The sequence below is a fragment of the Trachurus trachurus genome (genome assembly GCF_905171665.1).
Source record: "Trachurus trachurus genome assembly, chromosome: 17".
Lineage (NCBI taxonomy): Eukaryota > Metazoa > Chordata > Actinopteri > Carangiformes > Carangidae > Trachurus > Trachurus trachurus.
This window is the reverse complement of record NC_139900.1, coordinates 6002548-6023745: the sequence shown is the minus strand read 5'-3', so window position 1 is coordinate 6023745 and position 21198 is coordinate 6002548. Positions and strand designations below refer to the sequence as shown.

Genomic DNA, 21198 nt, shown 5'->3' with positions numbered 1-21198 from the left:
AGAAAAACAACTGCCAGATGTTGAAAGAAGAAGTTGTCCTGAAAAAAGGGACAAAAGCACATACTCAGCAGACTGTATGACACTTTTACAGCTAAAAAAACAAAATAAGTCCAGGTGGACTGGTTAATATTATATAGAGATAAAGGCACTGCTACGTTTACTGTAGGCTCTTAATCAACTCTGTACAGCAAACATCCTATAGTGCTCTGTATAGTAAATATATAAAATGGTGTAAGATTGTTATTGCTCTCAATTTTCACCATTTGAGTAATGTTCATGCTAAGACTTCTTATTTACAAGACAGAGTTGATTATTGATTGACTATCATTTTAATATTGACAAGTGGAAAATGAGAAGGTCACACAGGCATCTTCCTTAACAAGTTGAAAGATTTAATGTGGCCAATAAAAGCAAGATGAAGACGTGTAACTGTACAATATAAACATTCAAGACAGCGATCAGTGGCAGCCTTAATTTTTGTTACTTTTGGGCGGCCCCCCCAGATTCACTGTTGGTACCCCCTGTGCCACCCCTCAGAAAATATCCTGGACCCGCCCCTGGTTTGAGCTAAAAGGGCTCCCGTAGTCACTGACAACGGGTTAACGCAGCGGGGAGACCGCCCGGTGCTCCGGTCCTATGCAGCTCTGTCCCCACAAACGAAGCAGCAGCAGCAGCGGGGCAGCCGGTCGGTGCGTGTCCACCCGTGTTTAACGTGTAACCGGGAACTAACGGGACCGAGCTGGGTGAACGCAACCGGAAACCAGCCGAAAGTACCAAACAGTTATACATGCAAACAATATAGAAATAAATTACCAGAGCTACCAACCGGCCCTACTTGAGTCTCCATCATGAAAGTTTTATCAATCAGCGCTTCCAGATTCCAACCGGTAGTCATGGAGACACGACGCTGTCCAAGTTTGGTCCCGAGTGACAAAAAGCAGGTGTGAACGCAACCGCACTAACTGAAAAATGAAACGATGTATAATTTTAACATTTGGTGCGCACAAGGGTGCGCACTAAACATGTGTGAATACACCCTTAGAATCTAACTTAAAATTCAAAATCAAAATTCCTTCTCTATATTTAATCACCACTGTCTTTCCGTCATATTGTCCTTTCCCAGAGCGCAGGAGGAGGAGAGGACGGCGCAGCTGCATGGGATAAATACATGGTGTAAATAACTATGTTCCTATGATACTGTGAACATATGATCTTGAGTCAATTAAATCTCAAACCCTGGGGGAAAAAATCCAGTAATCGTTCCCACAATTGTTACATTCTGTTTTCTTGTTATCAAGAGAAGTGTCATGTTTGATCATTCCTCAGAATGTAACTGATTCTGCTAATTATTCAAAGTTTTATCGATCAGTCTAATTACTGTAAATACAGTGAGCCCCGTGCGTAATTCTGCACCACGGCACCGCGGGAGGAGAAAGGAGGGAGAGGGAGACCATGATGAATGGTTAATAACTCGTTTCAGATTAGAACTGTTGTCATTGTTGTAACGATGTGCCGAACCGGGTCCAGCATGTGAGAGGGCAGCGCACCAAAACAACACCGCGTGTGCTCTGAGCCGCTGACGCCGTTAACAGCTGCAGAAACACGTCACGTCGCCACTTTCACACCTGCAGCTAATTCACAACACTGACAGAACAACAGCACGTCAGGCTCATTGACATGCAGATGGCATTCATGTGGTCAGGGGCGGAGTGGCCATCGGGAGGACCGGGAGATTTCCCGGTCGGCCGGCGGCCAATAAACTCAAGTGAGCCGGCCTGCAAGCTGCCCTGCGTGGCCGTGTGGTGCTCACGAGTTAAAAGTAACAATTACTGCACCCATAATCTCCGAAAGCTACCACTACATCTACTTCGGAAGTCCAACCATTATTTGTACCCCTTCATGTCTCTCTACATTTCACTCATGGTTGCGATAATGAATCAGACTCTCATCAATCCAGCCTACTAAATGATTTTTGTTTAGCCTCCTATCTTTAACTAATTATTTTTGTTCAATGTTACAGAACTTTCATGACCACAAAATATAAAAATAACCAGCAATTTAATTTGTTTGTTTGTTCTTAAACTAATGGAGAATGGTGCAAAGCCTCACGGGAAACGGTGAATGCGTTAGCCTATCACTGTGAAAGTTATCATTAGACTAGCGGCTACGGCTAAAAACAGATCGACTCACGGAAGCTACCCAGCAAACCTTATCAGTCCTGCCCGTGTGTTACGTTATCTATAAGTTATATTAATTTAACAAGACAACACAGTCCGTGCTTTACTGTAAGTGGGCCAGTGCGCGTCGGTACGCGGACCGCGGTACCGTTACGAGCCGGAACCTCTCACATCACAGCAGCAGCCTGCTCTGTCTTCTCCACGGGCACCGAAGCATGTTGGTGAGTAGGACAAGACCCGAAACCGTGCTGTTTGCAGCGCGCTGTCAGCAAAATCAATTTGCAGAGTAGAGTAGTTGAGAGGGGGAAATAAAGGAGTAAACATGACTGGATGTAATGTTATGGTCAGCAGTGTTAAGTAGGCTAAATCTGCTTGGGAGGCACTAATTGCAGCTCTTTCACATTCTGTATGTCTGTAGGCTAATTTCTTTCCTTTTTTTTAGCTAGATAAAAGTAACAATGTGTTTAAAATGCACCAGAATATGGGAAAGGGTGTAGCCTTTATAAAAAAAATTCTGGCCCCAGACCCCCAATTAAATTGTTTCACCCTGTGTGTGTGTGTGTGTGTGTCCCGGTAGATTTTGGTGCCCCACTCCGCCCCTGCATGTGGTGGTTTGCATTGACCATCTAGGGTTAAAACAGGGCGTGTACAGGGCGGATTTATAAAGGGAAGTTTGCTTGCAAATGTGCGTACGCATGGTTTTATAAATCTGAATATTTACTGGCGCACGCAAAACTTGGCTTTTGGGCGTACGTACACTTTTAGTAACGATCCCACGCACGGTTTTATAAATGAGACCCCAGGACTGTAAATAAAAGGTTCATCACAAATTATCAAACTGCTCCTCCTACTGGAACAAAGTCTAACCTGATCACCTTTGTCTTCTTCAGACAGTCGTCATCTGTGAGAGGTGAAATGGCGCAGAAAGGAGTTCATCTGGACCAGGAGACCTTCTCTTGTGCCATCTGTCTGGATCTACTGAAGGATCCAGTTACTATTCCCTGTGGACACAGCTACTGCTTCAGCTGTATTAAAGCCCATTGGGATGGAGAGGATGGGAAGAAAATCTACAGCTGCCCTCAGTGTATGAAGAACTTCATACAAAGACCTGACCTGGGGAAAAACACCATGTTAGCAGCTTTAGTGGAGGAGCTGAAGAAGACTGAACTCCAAGCTGCTCCTGCTGATCACTGCTATGCTGGACCTGAAGATGTGGCCTGTGATTTCTGCACTAAGAGAAAACGCAAAGCTGTCAAGTCCTGTCTGATGTGTGTGATTTCTTATTGTGAGAAACATCTGCAGCCTCATTATGAAGCAGCTCCATTAAAGAAACACAAGCTGGTGGAGCCCTCCAAGAAGCTCCAGGAGAACATCTGCTCTCGTCATGATGAGGTGATGAAGATTTTCTGCCGCACTGATCAGCAGTGTATCTGTTATCTCTGCTCTGTGGATGAACATGAAGGCCACAAAACAGTCTCAGTTGCAGCAGAAAGGACTGAGAGGCAGAGAGAGCTGGGGCTGAGTCGACAAAACATCCAGCAGAGAATCCAGGACAGAGAGAAAGATGTGAAGGTGCTTCAACAGGAGGTGGGGGCCATCAATGGCTCTGCTGATAAAGCAGTGGAGGACAGTGAGAAGATCTTCACTCAGCTGATCCGTCTCGTGGAGAAAAGAAGCTCTGAGCTGAAGCAGCAGATCAGATCCCAGCAGGAAACTCAAGTGAGTGGAGTCAAAGAGCTTGAGAAGAAGCTGGAGCAGGAGATCACTGAGCTGAAAAGGAAAGACGCTGAGCTGAAGCTGCTGTCATACACAGAGGATCACACCCAGTTTCTACACAACTACCCCTCACTGTCAGCACTCAGTCCATCTACACACTCATCCAGCATCAATATCCGTCCTCTCAGACACTTTGAGGATGTGACAGCAGCTGTGTCAGAGCTCAGAGATCAACTACAGGACCTTCTGAGAGACACATGGACAAACATCTCACTGACAGTGACTCAAGTGGATGTTTTACTGTCACCACCAGAGCCCAGGACCAGAGCTGACTTCTTAAGATATTCACAGGAAATCACACTGGATCCAAACACAGCACACAGAAAACTGTTATTATCTGGGGGAGACAGGAAAGTTACAGTGATGAGGGAAGATCAGTCTTCTAGTCACCCAGACAGATTCACTACATGGTATCAGGTCCTGAGTAGAGAGAGTCTGACTGGACGTTGTTACTGGGAGGTGGAGTGGAGAGGAGGAGCAGGAGTTTTTGTAGCAGTCGCATACAAGAATATCAGCAGAGCAGGGAGATGGAATGAATGTATGTTTGGACGTAATGATAAATCTTGGTCATTAGTTTGTTCCAACAACAGTTTCACATTCAGGTTCAACAGCATCAAGACTCCAGTCTCAGGTCCTCGGTCCTCCAGAGTAGGAGTGTACCTGGATCACAGAGCAGGTATTCTGTCCTTCTACAGCGTCTCTGAAACCATGACTCTCCTTCACAGAGTCCAGACCACATTCACTCAGCCTCTACATGCTGGAGTTTGGCTTTGTTCTGGTTGTGTTCCTGGAGACACAGCAGAGTTGTGTAAACTCAATTAGATAAAGATCATTGAAGGTGCAGTTGGTTAAAATCTGTATTTTAGTTCATCACTTTCTTTAGTCTCCATGTTTGTTGCTAAAAGCTCATTGCTGTTGTGTTTCTGCACTGCACAGAGATCACCTGTCAATCAAACATTGTGGGCGGGACATTGACCTCTTGTCATTTCTTGTTGTGTTGATGTTTGAGTTTGTTGAGGTGGAGCTGAAGCCGTGGAGGAGATCACTGCTCATGATGATGTCTCTTTACCTAAACTCACATTTTCCACATGAAAATAGAAACTTCTGAGCTCTAAATTGATGTGTTTGTTAGTTGTTTATCTTTACACTGCCTGGGCTATTGGGATATTTAGTTTTCAGTAATCTCTAGTTAAATTTCCAGAGATGTGTTTGTCAGATCAAATGTTGTTGTTTAAATCCATCCATAAATAAGGTCTATGGGGTTTTATGATAATCACCAATTAGTAGATGATTTATTATTTTCTTTTCCGTGGAGGAGGTCACTGCTCTTGATGATGTCTCTTTACCCAAACTCAAATTTCTCTACATGAAAATAGAAACGTATGATAAATAATGTAGAAATAAACTATGTGAATGATGTGAACATAAGTGAAATGAATAAAAATGGTTTCTCTTCGAAAATGATGTATTTTCTTCTCTATTCATTTTAGGGTATCATTCAGGGATAGATGTGGCCAAAACTATAATATAGCCCACTTTAATTTTATTGACTGCTTCATTTATGTTTTTTAAAATTAAATGCTTCAAGTGTTTTTTCAGACCATTTTTCTGTTGCACATGGAAATATTTTAAAATATAATGATGTAATTAATAGACAAGATAAATGTAGGCCTACAAAAAGTGAATACCATATAGATGAATGATTTTTCTGTATGATTTAGATGTAAAATAGTTTTGAAAATGTAAAGTTAAATCTCTAAAAACATATTTAAAATGTTCATACACCTCATTTTCCCACCCTGGTCAGAAATAAACGATCAACACACAGTCTGCACAACTGAGTAGACAGCATAATCACACACCTAATACGCTTCAATAGAGCTCCGGACCCCACGTGACCTCCAGCGTTTGAGCGGCCATTTTGGCAGGCAACTGACCAGTGCGGAAGCATTGACTGTAAGCGCCGAAGCCGTCTGAGTTCACATGATCTCACTTTAATTCCAACACATTGGACTTAATATAAAAAAAACTAAATGGATTAAATATTACCGACCCTTATAATGCCCCCGGGGTGCTTTTCAAAAAATATTTTTGCCCAACAGGACGTCCTAGACCTGCAGTATCCGGACACAGCTACCTGATCAACTACTCTACAAGCATACAAAAGCCGGCTTCATGCTCTTTGCGCACCACAAAATGACACAAGCAGGAAAAACGGTGACAAAAAGAAAAGAAAGAGGCAAACACATAAACTGTGAGTCTCCTTCGCCTCCAGCCTTTCCAAGCTGACCCAGAGCCGGTCGCAGCGCACGCCGCATCCGCCGCGGGCTGATTCAGCACCGGGGAGAGCTCCCGGCCGGCACCCCGATAGCACCCCGGACAGCTACGAGCTAACGTTAGCCATGCTACACTGCATTAACTGGGATGATACGACACCTACCCTTCTAGTGAGGATACAGCGGGTTTTGCTGGTAGATTCCACAGCTGAACGTTCACCACAAAGCCAGACTGCGTCCATGTGTAACCCTCCAGGCTTGTGTGCTTTTAGAGCAGGGCGATGCAAAGTTGATCAGGTAGCCTAACTTAGCTGTGTCTGCATTCTGCAGGTGGGAACTGCCCATTGGTCCGACCTCCCATTGGTTCGACCTCCCGTTACTCCGACAAAATACCCACTGGTCCGACCTCCCATTGGTTCGACCTCCCGTTACTCCGACAAAATCAACCACAAGTCGGACCAATAGGAGGTCGAACCAATGGGTGGTCCCGTTAGTTCGAACTGTCATCGCTACTTTGTGACAAGCTCTTCCATTGATACGAGCATGCAGCTTTCTCTCCCTCTCTCTCTGAGAGAGAGCAAAATAACGAGAATTAACAGAAACGCACATCACACACATACACGCGCGACCCAGAATATCACCATATTCAGTCAGAGAGCCAGATCATGTCAGATCGCGCACAACCATCATAAATGCTGATCAAGATGTGTAAACTGATAATTAAAGCCCCCCCCCCCCCCAGAGTACAGAGTAAAAGAAATACACTTTTTTTTCTCTCCCCCCCTCGGCTCGAGCACGGCTGAACCTGCCGGCTTGAGCTCACTTCACGGGCGTGAGCCTGCTGCAGCCGCCGCTCCTGCTGACAGCAGACTGAAAAAAAAAGTCAATTTCGCTTTGGTTAGGTTCAGGCAATGAAGAAAGGAGTTGGTTAAGTTTAGTAAAAAGACCAGGTAGAGGCTAGACAGGCTGGAAGCATAATGAGCGTTATATGTTATTAATATGAAGTGCTTGTTTTGCAGTTAATTATGCACATGATCCATTTGATCCCAGAAAGGAAAAAAGGATCAATGCGCAGCCTCCGTTTCCTTTCTGATCGCGTCCGTCTGTCTGTTCGGAGTGGGAGCGAGAGAGAGAGAACCCTGTCTGTATATCTGTCTGTAATGTAAGTTTGATTTGATATGAGTGTCAAGGTTTAATTACGGACACTAATGAGCGCGCAGCAGTGCGTAAAAGTCGTGCGTAATGACAGCTCCTCCTTGGTGAAACACAATAAACTGCACGTCTTCTTCCACGTGTGTCTTATTGACAGGTGGAGCCTATATGAATAATGATATAAATGCATAGTGAACGGTAAGAATGGAGAGTTTGACTAATAACTAGTCCAGTTCGATCAAATGAGGACCTCCCATTAGTTCGAACTCTCATTACTCCGATTGTCGGACCAATGGGAGTTCGAACCAATGGGAGGTCGAACTAATGGGAGGTCGGACTAATGGGAGGTCGGACTAATGGGAGGTCGGACCAGTGCCATGGAGGTCTGGGACGTCCGCCGGCGGCCGGAGGTACTTTTGAAAAGCACCCCGGGGGCATTATAAGGGTCGGTAATATTTAATTTATTTAGTTTTTATATATATTAAGTCCAATGTGTTGGAATTAAAGTGAGATCATGTGAACAGACGGCTTAAAATCTTCCATTTTACTGCCTAAATGTTATGCAGCTGTTCTCCTGGTCCACCGATCCACGTCTGCCCTCCTCCCACACTATCTACATGTACAGTCACATTGTTTACGTTACGTTGTGTGTTTTAATTAATCCTGTAACACACAGTGTGATCGCGGTACCGACAGAGTGACAGACAGGCTCATTGTCAATGTGCAGAGGGATGAGGGACAGCTGACTCCCCACAGTGACTCCCGACACTTAAACCTAGTTGCTTCTATACTGAAAAACCCTGACATGTCAAGCTTTAGGGTGTGTTTGAGGACTAATTTATCCGTCTAGCCATCATAACTATGACACCTGAAACGGTAAACACAGCTGATCGATCGAAAAAATTACGCCGGAGTGAATTTTTGCTGTCACTGAAAACGGCTGGTTCTTGAACGTAACTCGGTCAAAGTAAGACGTATCCTCAATATGTTTAGCAGTTCTGTTAGGTCATACTACATGCTGACAAAGTTATACATGTGAAACTTGTATGGGCTCGGAGAAAATCGCTTTGTTACTCTCGTTCCGCACCCGGCTCTCCCCTGTATCTACGCTACGAAAATCTGCTGATTCCTGCCAAAATGGCGTCGCTGTCAGTTTCGGGGCTGCGTGACGTCAGCGTGACGTCAGCTCCCGGAGCTCTATAGCTTTTTCCCAGCCACAGTGAGAGTCATGGCAAACACAAAATAGATAAAACCGTTGCACCACCGACTTCACTGCCACTTTTGCACTTTAATGGGCCTCACATAAATGTTTCAATTTTTGTTCTAAACCTAGGCCTAATTGTTATGTTTTTTGGAACAACTTAGTTAAGGTAGGAGGTGTGTGTTGTTGAGGTAACCACCTAAAGCACTGGGGGAAACACTGTTGTTTTTTGTTGTTGTTGTGTGTGTTGTTCTTGGTGATTCTGTTGTGAGCAGTTCAGTGGCCAATAAAAAGATATTTTGGCCAGTAAAATTTTACACCTTACCTGTCATTGTGCTGCTGTAATTATTAACTTTATTTTCATCTACTGTATTTGAATTGTAACGTATAAAACATTCAATCAGTCTGTTAGAAGAAAATAAGCTGATTATAAAACCTTGAAAACAAACCAAAAGATCAGAAAATAAGTTGATGACAAATGAGAAATGAGCAGGACTGTAAATAAAAGGTTAAACACACCTCATCAAACTGCTCCTCCTACTGGAACAAAGTCTAACTTGACCATCTCCCTCTTCTTCCTGCTCTCAAACACAGTGAGCTCCACCCTGATCATGTGTTTCCTTGTTCCCTCCCCTTCAGATCTACAGTTTGAAGATGGGTGGAACCAACATGTGGTGAAGAGGAGGAGCTGACAGGCCCCGTTCACTGCAGAGACACATGTTGTTTAGATCAGAGCTCAGACTAGTTTCACTTCTGAGCAACAGAAACTCAGACAGTCGTCGTCTGTGAGAGGTGAAATGGCGCAGAAAGGAGTTCATCTGGACCAGGAGACCTTCTCTTGTTCCATCTGTCTGGATCTACTGAAGGATCCAGTGACTATTCCCTGTGGACACAGCTACTGCTTCAACTGTATTAAAACCAACTGGGATGAAGAGGATGAGAGGAAAATCTACAGCTGTCCTCAGTGTAGGAAGAACTTCACACCAAGACCAGACCTGGTGAAAAATATCATGTTTACAGCTCTACTGGATGAGCTGAAGAAGACTGGACTCCGAGCTGCTCCTGCTGATCACTGCTATGCTGGACCTGAAGATGTGGCCTGTGATTTCTGCACTGGGATAAAACTCACAGCTGTCAAGTCCTGCCTGCAATGTCTGGTCTCTTATTGTGAGAAACACCTGCAGCCTCATTATGAATCTCCTTCATTTAAGAAACACAAGCTGGTGGAGCCCTCCAAGAAGCTCCAGGAGAACATCTGTTCTCGTCATGATGAGGTGATGAAGATGTTCTGCCGCACTGATCAGCAGTGTATCTGTTATCTCTGCTCTGTGGATGAACATAAAGGCCACGACACAGTCTCAGCTGCAGCAGAAAGGACTGAGAGGCAGAGAGAGCTGGAGCTGAGTCGACAAAAAATCCAGCAGAGAATCCAGGACACAGAGAAAGATGTGAAGGTGCTTCAACAGGAGGTGGAGGCCATCAATGGCTCTGCTGATAAAGCAGTGGAGGACAATGAGAAGATCTTCATTCAGCTGATCAGTCTCATGGAGAAAAGAAGCTCTGAGCTGAAGCAGCAGATCAGATCCCAGCAGGAAACTCAAGTGAGTGGAGTCAAAGAGCTTCAGAAGAAGCTGGAGCAGGAGATCACTGAGCTGAAGAGGAAAGACGCTGAGCTGAAGCTGCTGCCACACACAGAGGATCACACCCAGTTTCTACACAACTACCCCTCACTGTCAGCACTCAGTCCATCTACACACTCATCCAGCATCAATATCCGTCCTCTCAGACACTTTGAGGATGTGACAGCAGCTGTGTCAGAGCTCAGAGACAAACTACAGGACCTTCTGAGAGACAAATGGACAAACATCTCACTGACAGTGACTGAAGTGGATGTTTTACTGTCAGCACCAGAGCCCAGGACCAGAGCTGACTTCTTAAGATATTCACAGGAAATCACACTGGATCCAAATACAGCAAACACATGGCTGTTGTTATCAGTAGGAAACAGAAAAGTAACAGTGATGAGTGAAGATCAGTCTTATTCTAGTCACCCAGACAGATTCACTTCATATCGTCAGGTCCTGAGTAGAGAGAGTCTGACTGGACGTTGTTACTGGGAGGTGGAGTGGAGGGGAGGAGGAATTTCTGTAGCAGTCACATACAAGAATATCAGCAGAGCAGGGAGGTGGGACGAATGTGTGTTTGGATATAATGACAAATCTTGGGCGTTAGATTGTGACCACAACGGTTATAGATTTTTGCACAGTAACATCCAGACTCCAGTCTCAGGTCCTCAGTCCTCCAGAGTAGGAGTGTACCTGAATCACAGTGCAGGTATTCTGTCCTTCTACAGCGTCTCTGAAACCATGACTCTCCTCCACAGAGTCCAGACCACATTCACTCAGCCTCTACATGCTGGACTTTCTCTTCACTTTTTTGATGCAATCACAGCAGAGTTGTGTAAACTCAAATAGACGAAGATCATTGAAGGTGCAGTTGGTTAAAATCTGTATCACTTTCTTTAGTCTCCATGTTTGTTGCTAAAAGCTCATTGCTGTTGTGTCTCTGCACTGCACAGAGATCACCTGTCAATCAATCATTGTGGGCGGGACTTTGACCTCTTGTCATTTCTTGTTGTGTTGATGTTTGAGTTTGTTGAGATGGAGCTGGAGCCGTGGAGGAGATCACTGCTCATGATGATGTTTCTTTACCTAAACTCACATTTTCCACATGAAAATAGAAACTTCTCTGAGATCTAAGTTGATGTGTTTGTTAGTTGTTTATCTTTACACTGCCTGGGCTATTGGGATATTTTGTTTTCAGTAATCTCTAGTTCAATTTCCCAAGATGTGTTTGTCAGATCAAATGTTGTTGTTTAAATCCATCCATAAATAAGGTCTGTGGGGTTTTATGATAATCACCAATTAGGAGATGATTTATTATTTTCTTTTCCGTGGAGGAGGTCACTGCTCATGATGATGTCTCTTTACCTAAACTTAAATTTCTCCACATGAAAATAGAAACTTACGATAAATAATGTAGAAATAAACTATGTGAATGATGTGAACATAAGTGAAATGAATAAAAATGGTTTATCTTCGAAAATGATATATTTTCTTCTCTATTCATTTTGGGATATCATTCAGGGATAGATGTGGCCAAAACTATAACATAGCCTACTTTAATTTTATTGACAGCTTCAAGTGTTTTTTCAGATCATTTTTTCTGTTGCACATGTAAATAATTTAAAATATAACGATGTAATTAATAAACAAGATAAATGTAGGCCTACAAAAAGTGAATACCATATAGATAGATGATTTCTCTGTAAGATTCAGATGTAAAATAGTTTTGAAAATGTAAAGTTAAATCTCTAAAAACATATTTAAAATGTTCATACACCTCATTTTCCCACCCTGGTTAGAAATAAACAATCAACACACAGTCTCAGGCACAACCGAGCAGACGGCATAATCACACACCTAATACGCTTCTACAATAGCTTTTTCCCAGCCACAGTGAGAGTCATGGCAAACACAAAATAAATAAAGCCGTTACACCACCGACTTCACTGCCACTTTTGCACTTTAATGGACCTCACGTAAATGTTTCAATTTTTGTTCTAAACCTAGGCCTAATTGTTATGTTTTTTGGAACAACTTAGTTAAGGTAGGAGGTGTGTGTTGTTGAGGTAACCATCTAAAGCACTGGGGGAAACACTGTTGTTTTTTGTTGTTGTGTGTGTTGTTTTTTGTGACTTCTGTTGTGAGCAGTTCAGTGGCCAATAAAAACATATTTTGGCCAGTAAATTTTTACACCTTACCTCCCATTGTGCTGCTGTAATTATTAACTTTATTTTCATCTACTGTATTTGAATTGTAACCTATAAAACATTCAATCAATCTGTTAGAAGAGCATAAGAGCTGATTATAAAACCTTGAAAACAAAATGAATTGATGACAAATGAGAAATGAGCAGGACGGTAAATAAAAGGTTAAACATACAGTATCAAACTGCTCCTCCTACTGGAACAAAGTCTAACCTGATCACCTCCCTCTTCTTCCTGTTCCCAAACACAGTGAGCTGCACTCTGTTCAAGTGTTTCCTTGTTCCCTCCCCTTCAGATCTACAGTTTGAAGATGGGTGGAACCAACATGTGGTGAAGAGGAGGAGCTGACAGGCCCCGTTCACTGCAGAGACACATGTTGTTTAGATCAGAGCTCAAACTAGTTTCACTTCTGAGCAACAGAAACTCAGACAGTCGTCGTCTGTGAGAGGTGAAATGGCGCAGAAAGGAGTTCATCTGGACCAGGAGACCTTCTCTTGTTCCATCTGTCTGGATCTACTGAAGGATCCAGTGACTATTCCCTGTGGACACAGCTACTGCTTCAACTGTATTAAAACCCACTGGGATGGAGAGGATGGGAGGAAAATCTACAGCTGTCCTGAGTGTAGGAAGAACTTCACACCAAGACCTGAGCTGGTGAAAAACACCATGTTAGCAGCTTTAGTGGAGGAGCTGAAGAAGACTGGACTCCAAGCTGCTCCTGCTGATCACTGCTATGCTGGACCTGAAGATGTGGCCTGTGATGTCTGCACTGGGAGAAAACTCAAAGCTGTCAAGTCCTGTCTGACGTGTCCCGCCTCCTATTGTGATAAACACTTGCAGCTTCATTATGAAGTAGCTCCATTAAAGAAACACAAGCTGGTGGAGCCCTCCAAGAAGCTCCAGGAGAACATCTGCTCTCGTCATGATGAAGTGATGAAGATGTTCTGCCGCACTGATCAGCAGTGTATCTGTTATCTCTGCCCTGTGGATGAACATAAAGGCCACGACACAGTCTCAGCTGCAGCAGAAAGGACTGAGAGGCAGAGAGAGCTGGAGCTGAGTCGACAAAACATCCAGCAGAGAATCCAGGACACAGAGAAAGATGTGAAGGTGCTTCAACAGGAGGTGGAGGCCATCAATGGCTCTGCTGATAAAGCAGTGGAGGACAGTGAGAAGATCTTCACTCAGCTGATCCGTCTCATGGAGAAAAGAAGCTCTGAGCTGAAGCAGCAGATCAGATCCCAGCAGGAAACTCAAGTGAGTGGAGTCAAAGAGCTTCAGAAGAAGCTGGAGCAGGAGATCACTGAGCTGAAGAGGAAAGACGCTGAGCTGAAGCTGCTGTCACACACAGAGGATCACACCCAGTTTCTACACAACTACCCCTCACTGTCAGCACTCAGTCCATCTACACACTCATCCAGCATCAATATCCGTCCTCTCAGACACTTTGAGGATGTGACAGCAGCTGTGTCAGAGCTCAGAGATCAACTACAGGACCTTCTGAGAGACACATGGACAAACATCTCACTGACAGTGACTCAAGTGGATGTTTTACTGTCACTACCAGAGCCCAGGACCAGAGCTGACTTCTTAAGATATTCACAGGAAATCACACTGGATCCAAACACAGCAAACACAGATCTGTTATTGTCTCAGGGAAACAGGAAAGTAACATTCATGAGTAAAAAACAGTCTTATTCTAGTCACACAGACAGATTCACTAATTATCGTCAGGTCCTGAGCAGAGAGAGTCTGACTGGACGTTGTTACTGGGAGGTGGAGAGGAGAGGAACAGGAACAGTTCGTGTAGCAGTCGCATACAAGAATATCAGCAGAGCAGGAAGCTGGAATGGATGTAAGTTTGGAGGTAATGACAAATCTTGGTCGTTAGATTGCTCCAACAACAGTTTCACATTTTGGTTCAACAACATCCAGACTCCAGTCTCAGGTCCTCAGTCCTCCAGAGTAGGAGTGTACCTGGATCACAGTGCAGGTATTCTGTCCTTCTACAGCGTCTCTGAAACCATGACTCTCCTCTACAGAGTCCAGACCACATTCACTCAGCCTCTACATGCTGGAGTTGGGCCTTATGATGCTTATGGAGACACAGCAGAGTTGTGTAAACTCAAATAGACAAAGATCATTGAAGGTGTAGTTGGTTAAATTCTGTATTTTAGTTAATCACTTTCTTTAGTCTCCATGTTTGTTGCTAAAAGCTCATTGCTGTTGTGTCTCTGCACTGCACAGAGATCACCTGTCAATCAAACATTGTGGGCGGGGCTTTTACCTGTTGTTCATTTCTTGTTGTGTTAATTTTTGAGTTTGTTGAGGTGAAGCTGGAGCTGTGGAGGAGATCACTGCTACTTACCTAAACTCACATTTCTCCATGAAAATGGAAACTTCTCTAAACTCTAAATGTTTGTTGGATATTTGTGTTTTGTGTCGTTGTTTATCTTACACTGCATGGGCTATTGGGATATTTTCTTGTAAATAATCTAGAATATGTGTTTGTCAAATCAAATGTTGAAATTTCAATCCATCCATAAATAAGGTCTGTGGGGTTTTATGATAATCACCAATTACTGTACGAGATGATTTGTTATTTTCTTTTCCATTTTTGAGATTCATGTTGAACAAGATGTGTGAATGATGTGAATGTTACTGAAGTGGATACGAGGATATACAAGAGATGATGGAAAACATGATGACAATTAAGATTACGCGGAGCAAGCCTTATGCTAAGATCTAAGTCTTAGAGGTTTTCTCAATGTCCTATCCTGAGTGTTTAGAAATCTTAATTTGCTACTTGTATGACAGGCTTATTTTATCTGCACTTTGGCAACTTCTGTTATTTTGAATGTGCTTTTTGAATAAAGTTTGACTTTGCCTGTTACTGTGGAATTTTTTTGTATTTCAGTTTATTTTATTTATTGGGCATCTTTATTATGTAGTGGAGCGTGTATCTTGTTTTTTTTTGTACAATTCCGTTCATGTTTTTAATGAGTGTATGTATTTTCTTTACTTTCCGTAGGATCCAAGATGGCGGAGTCAGAAGCAGCTTTTTGCAGGCTCTGTTAAAAAAAATCTTGTCTGTCACAGCCAAACTCCTTGCGGTTCCACATTCCAAGGTCCTTGCTTGAAAAAATAGGAGGTTTAGATTTTATTTTAACATGTGGTTTCAAGGTGAGCAGGGTCCCAATAAAGCTGTCTAACTTTCACAAATAGATTTGCACTTTTGGAAAATGATATTTACCCACAACTTTTTCTCCCCATAATTCAAACTAATTGAACAATATTGCACTTCATCGAAAATCAATCTTTTAGAGCGACTGGTTTGAGAGCATGGTCTTATATTTTGTTCTCTGTATTTTTTAAATCCATCCATAAATAAGGTCTCTGGGGTTTTATGATAATCACCAATTAGGAGATGATTCATTATTTTCTTTTCCATATCTGAGATTCATGTTAAACAAACTGTGTGAATGTTACTAAAGTCAATAAATGATTATAGTATAAAAATCAGTGAGTAATATTTCAGATGTGCTTACTTGTGAAGGTTTTCTTTAGGCATTATAATACAGGAGACAACAAGGACGGAAAACTTGAGAATTAAGATTATGAAGAGGAAGTATTATGCAAAGATCTAAGATTTAGAGGTTTCCTTAATTTCCTATCTTGAGTGTGCAGGAATTTGAATTTGCTACATGTATGAATGCTATACTTTGAAAGGCAGTGGCTCTTGTACTGCACCATTTATTACTGAACTACTGGTAGGCTACATTTTCTTATAAACTATCACTGTGTTGAAGCTTTTGTGCTTTACATTTCTCTTTCTCTGTCTTTCTCTCACACACACACACACACACACACACACACACACACACACACACACACACACACACACACACACACACACACACACACACACACACACACACACACACACACACACACACACACACACACACAGGTTGATACTGTGGAATTTCATTTTGGATTTCAGTTTATTTTGATAATTATGCATCATTATGTAGTGGAGGGTGACGTGTATTTTGTTTGTTTGTATAATTCGCTTCATGATTTTTTTTTTTCTGAATGTAACTTTTTACCTTCCGTACGTCTGTGGTGCATGTGACATGATGTTGGCAGGGATTGGCTGTTTTTCTTACCGCAATGTCACCTGGGAAGTGGAGTTTTCCATTCTCTGCCTGAATGTATGTCACCACTGGATGCTCTGTTTTTTCTTTTCTCTATTAATTATCAAAACAGTATTATTTAATCGTATCGACTTCTTCTGCCAACATTGTATACAGTTTTTTTTTTTTTTTTTTTTACCTGGGCGCCGTCCTCTTGCTCGGAGAGTAAAACACTACCCAGCTCGACTCCCTCAGCCTTCTCATCTGGACCCGTTCTCCCGCACAGAGCTCCTGCTGGGCTGCTTCGTTTGTCTCACGAACGTAAATAAACACCAGAACAGCCGGTAAGTACTTACACGCTCTCTACGGTGTCTTTTAATAATTGTTGACTGAGATATTCCTCCGTCTGTTGAAGAGGGGAAAAATCGTTGTGAAATAATTGTAAACATGAACTCATCTGCTAGTTATGTAGCTAACGGCTCGCTAGCTTGAACGGCTGGTGCTAGCTAAACGTAAGGTAACGTTAGATATAAAGTTACATGTTTTTTAACTGAGATATAGTAACTCACCCTCCAGGAACTGTATTTGGGACTTGAAAGAAAACTCTTCCCAGTATAAATCCTGTTGACATCCCAACACTTGTGAAATTCGTTGATGTTTTACGTATTTAACCGAGGCAAAAAGTTGTTCAGCCAGTTAGAGAACTAACGGTTAGAACGGCCGTTAGGTTTAAATAGTTCAGCAGCCGCAGCGCGAGGAGGGAATCTGACTCAAATGGCGGGAAGTGAACGGTCTGTAGAACCTGTAGGAAGACGCAGAAAGATGGCAGCATCACTACACATCTGTAGTGTTCAGACAGCTTCAGATGGGACATTTATCATCTCTGTGAGTTGCTGGAGTTTTTTAAGGCCCTAAGACAGAGACTGACCTCTAGATATTTAGTACAATCTAGTTTAAAAGCTCTGGGAATGAGTAGTTAAGCCACACAGAGATACTGATCTGGACCACAAAGACCATAGGAATTCACTGGCCCATGTTTTCCAATGATGAAATAAAGCTACAATTTACAGTGAAAAATTTAGAAGTAGAGAACATCCTTGGACAGACCACTGAACAACCCCTGCTGAAAATACTGTTATTTTATTCAACTGACATATGACAATACATCATATGTCAAGTGAGGATTTGCTTCTTGTATAATTGTAAATGTGATTGGCTCTGAAAATTGGAATTAGCATTTTTTTGGTGTAGTATTATTATACAAAAGTCAACATTATAATGGTATTGTGTGCTGTATAAGGCCCAGTACTTACAATAGTTTAATTAAATCCTGTTAAGCAGAAGCTCTGATTCAGAGCTGATTATAAAACCTTTAAAACAAACCAAAAGATCAGAAAATGAGTTGATGACAAATGAGAAATGAGCAGGACTGTAAATAAAAGGTTAAACACACATTATCAAACTGCTCCTCCTACTGGAACAAAGTCCAACCTGATCATCTCCCTCTTCTTCCTGCTCTCAAACACAGTGAGCTCCACCCTGTTCATGTGTTTCCTTGTTCCATCCCCTTCAGATCTACAGTTTGAAGATGGGTGGAACCAACATGAGGTGAAGAGGAGGAGCTGACAGGCCCCGTTCACTGCAGAGACACATGTTGTTTAGATCAGAGCTCAAACTAGTTTCACTTCTGAGCAACAGAAACTCAGACAGTCGTCGTCTGTGAGAGGTGAAATGGCGCAGAAAGGAGTTCATCTGGACCAGGAGACCTTCTCTTGTTCCATCTGTCTGGATCTACTGAAGGATCCAGTGGCTATTCCCTGTGGACACAGCTACTGCTTCAACTGTATTAAAACCCACTGGGATGAAGAGGATGGGAAGAAAATTTACAGCTGTCCTGATTGTAGGAAGAACTTCACACCAAGACCTGTCCTGGTGAAAAACACCATGTTAGCAGCTTTAGTGGAGGAGCTGAAGAAGACTGGACTCCAAGCTGCTCCTGCTGATCACTGCTATGCTGGACCTGAAGATGTGGCCTGTGATGTCTGCACTGGTAGGAAACTCAAAGCTGTCAAGTCCTGTTTGACATGTCCGGCCTCCTACTGTGAGAAACACCTGCAGCCTCATTATGATGTGGCTCCATTAAAGAAACACAAGCTGATGGAGCCCTCCAAGAAGCTCCAGGAGAACATCTGCTCTTGTCATGATGAGGTGATGAGGATGTTCTGCCGCACTGATCAGCAGTGTATCTGTTATCTCTGCCCTGTGGATGAACATAAAGGCCACGACACAGTCTCAGCTGCAGCAGAAAGGACTGAGAGGCAGAGAGAGCTGGAGCTGAGTCGACAAAACATCCAGCAGAGAATCCAGGACACAGAGAAAGATGTGAAGGTGCTTCAACAAGAGGTGGAGACCATCAATGGCTCTGCTGATAAAGCAGTGGAGGACAGTGAGAAGATCTTCATTCAGCTGATCAGTCTCATGGAGAAAAGAAGCTCTGAGCTGAAGCAGCAGATCAGATCCCAGCAGGAAACTCAAGTGAGTGGAGTCAAAGAGCTTCAGAAGAAGCTGGAGCAGGAGATCACTGAGCTGAAGAGGAAAGACGCTGAGCTGAAGCTGCTGTCACACACAGAGGATCACACCCAGTTTCTACACAACTACCCCTCACTGTCAGCACTCAGTCCATCTACACACTCATCCTGCATCAATATCCGTCCTCTCAGACACTTTGAGGATGTGACAGCAGCTGTGTCAGAGCTCAGAGATAAACTACAGGACCTTCTGAGAGACACATGGACAAACATCTCACTGACAGAGACTCAAGTGGATGTTTTACTGTCACCACCAGAGCCCAGGACCAGAGCTGACTTCTTAAGATATTCACAGGAAATCACACTGGATCCAAACACAGCACACACACGTCTGTTATTATCTGAGGGAAACAGAAAAGTAACATTAATGAGTATAAATCAGTCTTATTCTAGTCACCCAGACAGATTTACTACATATCCTCAGGTCCTGAGTAGAGAGAGTCTGACTGGACGTTGTTACTGGGAGGTGGAGAGGAGAGGAGTAGGAGTTGATGTAGCAGTCGCATACAAGAATATCAGCAGAGCAGGGAATGAAAGTTGGGTTGGACGTAATGACAAAGCTTGGATGTTACGTTGTAACAACAACAGTTTCACATTTTGGTCCAACAACATCTATACTCCAGTCTCAGGTCCTCAGTCCTCCAGAGTAGGAGTGTACCTGGATCACAGAGCAGGTATTCTGTCTTTCTACAGCGTCTCTGAAACCATGACTCTCCTCCACAGAGTCCAGACCACATTCACTCAGCCTCTACATGCTGGATTTTATTTTTTGTCTAATGGAGCCACAGCAGAGTTGTGTAAACTCAAATAGACAAAGATCATTGAAGGTGCAATTGGTTGATTGGATGTTTGAGTTTGTTGAGGTGGAGCTGGAGCCGTGGAGGAGATCACTGCTCATGATGTTTCTTTACCTAAACTCACATTTCTCCACATGAAAACAGAAACTTCTCTGAACTCTAAATGTTTGTTGGGTATTTGTGTTGATGTGTTTGTGTTTGTGTACATGGGCTGATATTTTGTTTTCAGTGTGAAATTACAAGGCCTTCCTTTATCACTGAGATTTGTTCTCACTTTTGAAACTAAGAAATCTACAATCACATTTACATTGATGTGTCTGTTTGTTGTTGTGTATCTCTACACTGCCTGGGCTATTGGGATATTTTGTTTTCAGTAATCTCTAGTTAAATTTCGCGAGATGTGTTTGTCAGATCAAATGTTGTTGTTTAAATCCATCCATAAATAAGGTCTGTGGGGTTTTATGATAATCACCAATTAGGAGACAATTTATTATTTTATTTTCCGTGGAGGAGATCACTGCTCATGATGATGTTTCTACCTAAACTCAAATTTTCCACATGAAAATAGAAACTTATGATGATGTAGAAATAAACTATGTGAATGATGTGAACATAAGTAAAATGAATAAAACGGGTTCTCTTTGAAAATTATATCTTTTCTTCTTTATTCATTTTAGGATATTATTCAAGGATAGATATGGTGAAAAGTATAATATAGCCTACTTTAATTTTATGACCAATTCAGTTTTTTCAGATCATATTTCTGTAGCACATGTTAATATTTAAGACTTAATAAACAAAACAAATATATGCCTAACTATGAATACCATAGATAGATGATTTTTCTGTAAGATTCAAATGGAAAATAGTTTTGAAAATGAGGTTAAGTTAAATCTCTAAAAACATGTTTAAAATGTTCATATGCTCCATTTTTCCCACCAACAACAATCAACATACAGTCTCAGGCACAACCGAGCAGACAGCATAATCACACACCGGATACATTTCTACAATAGCCTTTTCCCAGCCACAGTGACTCATGGCAAACGCAAAAATAAATACCACTACCATGGACATCACTTTTGCACTTTAATGGACCATACATAATACTTACATATTACATATTACTTATATTACTTGCATACATTTTAAAATTTTTGTGTATATGATATATTTTGGCAGTTTTTTCTGTGTGTTTTTAGCCTATTCTTCAATGCCATTTTATTTATTGGTGTTTTCTTTGTCTTTTTTGCCTTGACTAATTCC

At 42.4% G+C, this 21198-nt stretch overlaps 3 protein-coding genes across 3 annotated transcripts; all 3 read left to right on the top strand.

Moving 5' to 3' along the window:
• Positions 1-3092: 3092 nt before the first annotated feature.
• LOC311000090 (uncharacterized protein) lies at positions 3093-11133 on the top strand (the record flags this gene model as incomplete). The annotated part of the gene is made up of 3 exons (XM_083990724.1): positions 3093-4756; positions 6229-6424; positions 9380-11133. 3 exons carry the CDS (start codon positions 3093-3095, stop codon positions 11054-11056), a joined length of 3537 nt encoding a protein of 1178 aa, XP_083846850.1. The 3' UTR covers positions 11057-11133.
• A 1716-nt stretch (positions 11134-12849) lies between these two features.
• Positions 12850-14544, top strand: LOC311000652 (tripartite motif-containing protein 16-like; the record flags this gene model as incomplete). The annotated part of the gene is made up of 1 exon (XM_083991393.1): positions 12850-14544. The coding sequence occupies exon 1, from the start codon at positions 12865-12867 to the stop codon at positions 14542-14544; it is 1680 nt and encodes a 559-aa protein (XP_083847519.1). The 5' UTR covers positions 12850-12864.
• Positions 14545-18278: 3734 nt separating this feature from the next.
• On the top strand, positions 18279-19946 carry LOC311000089 (tripartite motif-containing protein 16-like; the record flags this gene model as incomplete). The annotated part of the gene is made up of 1 exon (XM_083990723.1): positions 18279-19946. The coding sequence occupies one exon, from the start codon at positions 18279-18281 to the stop codon at positions 19944-19946; it is 1668 nt and encodes a 555-aa protein (XP_083846849.1).
• Between the last annotated feature and the right edge of the window lie 1252 nt (positions 19947-21198).